This window comes from Hyla sarda, chromosome 4, assembly GCF_029499605.1.
Source record: "Hyla sarda isolate aHylSar1 chromosome 4, aHylSar1.hap1, whole genome shotgun sequence".
Taxonomy (NCBI): domain Eukaryota; kingdom Metazoa; phylum Chordata; class Amphibia; order Anura; family Hylidae; genus Hyla; species Hyla sarda.
In genome coordinates, this window is record NC_079192.1 from 159,540,271 (window position 1) to 159,544,416 (window position 4,146).

At 37.3% G+C, this 4,146-nt stretch overlaps 1 protein-coding gene across 1 annotated transcript; it reads right to left on the reverse strand.

The window, feature by feature from the left end:
• Nucleotides 1–2,534: 2,534 nt before the first annotated feature.
• Nucleotides 2,535–3,818, reverse strand: LOC130367403 (beta-1,3-galactosyl-O-glycosyl-glycoprotein beta-1,6-N-acetylglucosaminyltransferase 3-like). Its single transcript, XM_056569822.1, has one exon. It carries the CDS (start codon nucleotides 3,816–3,818, stop codon nucleotides 2,535–2,537), a length of 1,284 nt encoding a protein of 427 aa, XP_056425797.1.
• Nucleotides 3,819–4,146: the final 328 nt, after the last annotated feature.

Genomic DNA, 4,146 nt, shown 5'->3' on the forward strand with positions numbered 1-4,146 from the left:
AGAATGTCCTCCATTACAATCCTGCCGACTATAGCTCTATAGGAAAGGAAGGGGAGGGCAGCCAGCAGCTCATTGGATGCCTGCAGCAAGATGCTGCAGGCTATTGGCTATGGCGGCACTGGGGGGGGGCTTACACGGAGCTCTCAGTGGAAGCCTGCGTGAGTTAGCAGGACAGCATGTGAGTAACAGGAGGCAGAACGGGGCACACGGGGCACATTAAACAACTATCTGTCAGTTGCTGAAGTTGTCAGGGCTGTCAGATAGCTGTTTGTACGATGGCCCTGACACACAGCAGCATCATATGTCGAGGCTGCCTTCAACATACGATGGGCTCTGAGAGGCCATCATATGTTGAAATGATCATATGTCGAGGCCATCATAAGTCGAGGGGTCACTGTATTCAACATACAATGGTTCCGAGGCCCCAGAACCAATTACCATTTTTACATAGACATATGTACTCGACATATGATGGTTTCAACATATGATGGTTCTCCTGGAACCAATTAATATCATATGTTGAGGGAGCACTGTACATGTAAGTGATATTGCTAAGAACTACAAATGCTGGCTCAAATTTAGCCCTTACACAGTTCCGTTGACAGAAAAAAATGAATCACAACATTGCAACGTAGAACAATTAGTTTTTTCACCTTTTTAAGTTTTAAAAGTTGTAAAACATAGGGAAGAAACTCTACATCTTTGAGATAGATGTAATCCTGAACTGATTGACTCGAATAATAAAAATAATATGTCAGTTTTACAGCGCAGCAAATGACCTAAAAAATAAAACAAAACCCATCAAAAAGTTCCAGAATTGCATTTTACTTTAATTTCACCAAACAAATAATTACTTATGCTTTTACATGACATGTTATGGGAAAATGAAGGATGCCTTTAAAATTTACAACTGATTATGCAAAAACAATAGAAAAATAAGTTGAGAAATTAAAACAAAAAAATCTAAAAGGTTCCCAGTCAGTCAAGGGTTAGAGTGATGTCCTTTATTATCTACTGGGCCCTTTGGCAGCTGCACAGGTTGCACATATGTGTCTGCCCCAGATGTCTGCAATTACAGCTCAACCTTAAAGGGGTACTCCAAATCAACTGGTGCCAGAAAGTTATACAGATCAACCTCTGTGTCAAGAACTGTTTGGAGCAGGCGAGGTTTGCTATAAGGATTTGCTCCTACTCCTTTCTGACATGGACAGATGTGTCAGCAGAGAGTACAGAAAGCTACACAACTTCCTCTGGATCATACAGCAGCTGATAGGTACTGGAAGGATTAAGATTTTCTAATGGAAGTAATTTATAAATCTGTTTAACTTAAATTCTGGCACCAGTTGATATGAATTATTTTCCCTCCAGAGTATCCCTTTAAGTTTTGAACTGCAAATCTGTTGCAATGTTTAGGGTATACATCAGGGGACTCCACCATGTGTATCTCTGCCAGAAAGCTATGATGGATGCCACATATGACATCCCTCTTACATAGACTTCCATTTTAGTACAACATTTTTACAGGAACCCCAACACAATTTGCTTTAACAGATTCAAAAATGACACTTTTTTTTTTTGCCTCTGTCATATGAATGGGGTTAATGTTCTGTATACATTTTTTGTATGCGTTGAAAGATTTCCAGACACATATGGAAAACATGCGTCACAAACGTGGTGTGAAAAGAGCCTTACACAGTAATGCATTTTCTACTCCAGAAGTTTTACATTACAATCAGCTTTCCCTTTAAAGTATTTCAGAGAAGAGGGGAACGTACCTGTAGACATTGTACTGGAAGGGCTATTACTTGCCACCCAGTTATTTTAGACTAATGAAAGGCTATGACAATATTATACTGGTAAACTAATATTTATAGAATAAATCATACTGTCATATCTCTCTTTTGTAAACAGGACCTGTCAAATCTAAAGCATGTAGAATACATAGAACTCTATGATGTATTCTTCCTTTCTTATTCCTTTGCCAGTTGGATGTTATTATTTCTTATGTTACCTACTGTCAACGGAAAGAGCAATAGCTACATGCAATCTAAGGAGAAATAAGAGAGGAATGGTGCAAAGCAAAGTTGGTGCAATGAAAAGCTAGCTACTTCTGAATTGGTAGTTCATGAGGAATATAATAATACACTTTTTATTAAAGATTTTTTTATTACAGTTATTTTCATTTTTTCTTTTCATTGTGTATAACAATAGGCTTACTATGTTATTAAGGCATTATATGATATATGAAAACAAAGGGGTTATCCAGTTTAGGAAGCCAATTTTATATATCCTTACATCTCTTACAATGGAGCACCTCTCCCTCTGGGGGGGGGGGGGCTTTGCAGGGGACACATTTTTTGATCTGCTTACAAACCCTTTTTAACAAAGAGGTATCTAACTTTATAAAATTGGGTCAGTTACCAATTTCTTTAAAACATTCTTCACAGTCTATTATTATGGTACTATTGTAAGCACACATGGGTTTTGTCTTTTTAATGCAGAAATGTTTTCCTCTTCTGTGTAGTGATATACCCTTATATATCTTTCCTAACTAAAGCCTTATACCTAAGATACTTTTCCAGACATTGTATTGCTATATCATCCACTGCTGGGTCAAATTTGTTGGCAAAGAGATGATGTTGTTTTAACAACCAATTCAAATCTCCAGATCCATAGATACAAATCATACGCCGATGGATTCCTGTGCATGGGGGGTATAACGCACCTTTGTACACATCCCCTTCCTCATATGACCATTTCACCACCCTTGAAATAGAATTCAGGTCTGAAACATCATATTTTTCATGATAAGGAATGGCACCAGGGACTTCAGGCATACGGTTAACTGTTGCCCAAAAATGTTCATCCGGGCTGTATGTGTCCTTTTCCCACTTAATGAATTCTTGTATATTTGGGCTTTCAAATATGTGTTTTACAAAATCTCTAGAAAGGACAATGTAAGCACCACCAGAAAACATTGGCACATTGATGGGAGGTGGACTCTTCTGAAAATTGGTTCTTCTGACATAGGTCAATACTTCATGGTGAAAAAGCCATCTTACCATTTTGACCTGTGGGGTTTTCATGGATTCCATATTATTTTTTCCATTTAATAACTTAAGGGCTGTCACAATCTCAGAATTTGTCTTAAGAGGAAAATCTGTTCCACAGGTATTTAGTAGATACTTCCACTTAACAATGCTTTTCAGCAGATCCTCCATACAGTTGAGATCAGCTTGTACTCTAGACCATGAAGAATAGACTACCTTCTCCAACTTAGAGGCTACAAAGACATTATCGAAGCATGAGGCAACGGTTCTTACTGACTCCTTAAAGATCTCTGGAGACTTTTTGTCCACATGAATGCAGTAAATATTCTGAGGGGCATATATTGCTCTTAAAAGTCTCTCAAACATCTCAATATTCTCATGAATCACCATAGAATAGGCAATGGGAAATTCTTCTTCTTCCTTACTCAGCGCAAAATAAATATATTTTCTGGTGGTTCTAAACTTTGCACAGTCTTGAGTTATATTCAGATAATATTCTTCAGTTAAAGATATCCTTTCCTTCTTGGACTGTAAATTGTACAACTGTGCTTTTAGTAGAGCTTCTCTGTCAGCCTTGATAACTTTCAGGCAGTCAAGTTCAGGAAAAGTCTGGCATACATTTACCAGAGTTTCTTGCAGTCGCTTAGTCCTGATATCATTCAGGCTTTTCAATATTTCATTCACGATGTAGTGTAGCAGGAGACCTGTAACAAAAACCAGAGACAGACGTTGCAAGACAGCAATCCGAAAAAGACCACGAAGAACCATTTCAGGAGTCGTCTCTATCCAACTGTTCCAAGATAGAAATCTAAACTAATTGCCTCATAACTGAGGTGTATTGTTGAAATGCTCCAGAGATTTTCTGAACTAGCAATAGTTTGGTCATCATCACCTTTTTCAGTTTAACAGAACAAAAGGTAATAAATAAAGTGTACATATCCAAACCTAAAACAATAGTGCCACCATTGTTACCATTGTTATCTAAAATTTTCAAAAGGTTTGCATTTTATTTGAATTTCAAACTTATTTTTCTATAAACCTTTTAGTTAAAAAATTAGCTATATACTTTTTACAGCAATATACTGTTATGTTTTAG

Coding starts and splice junctions, on each gene's coding strand:
- LOC130367403 (XM_056569822.1), bottom strand. CDS start 3,818: ATGGTTCTTCGTGGTCTTTTTCGGATTGCTGTCTTGCAACGTCTGTCT.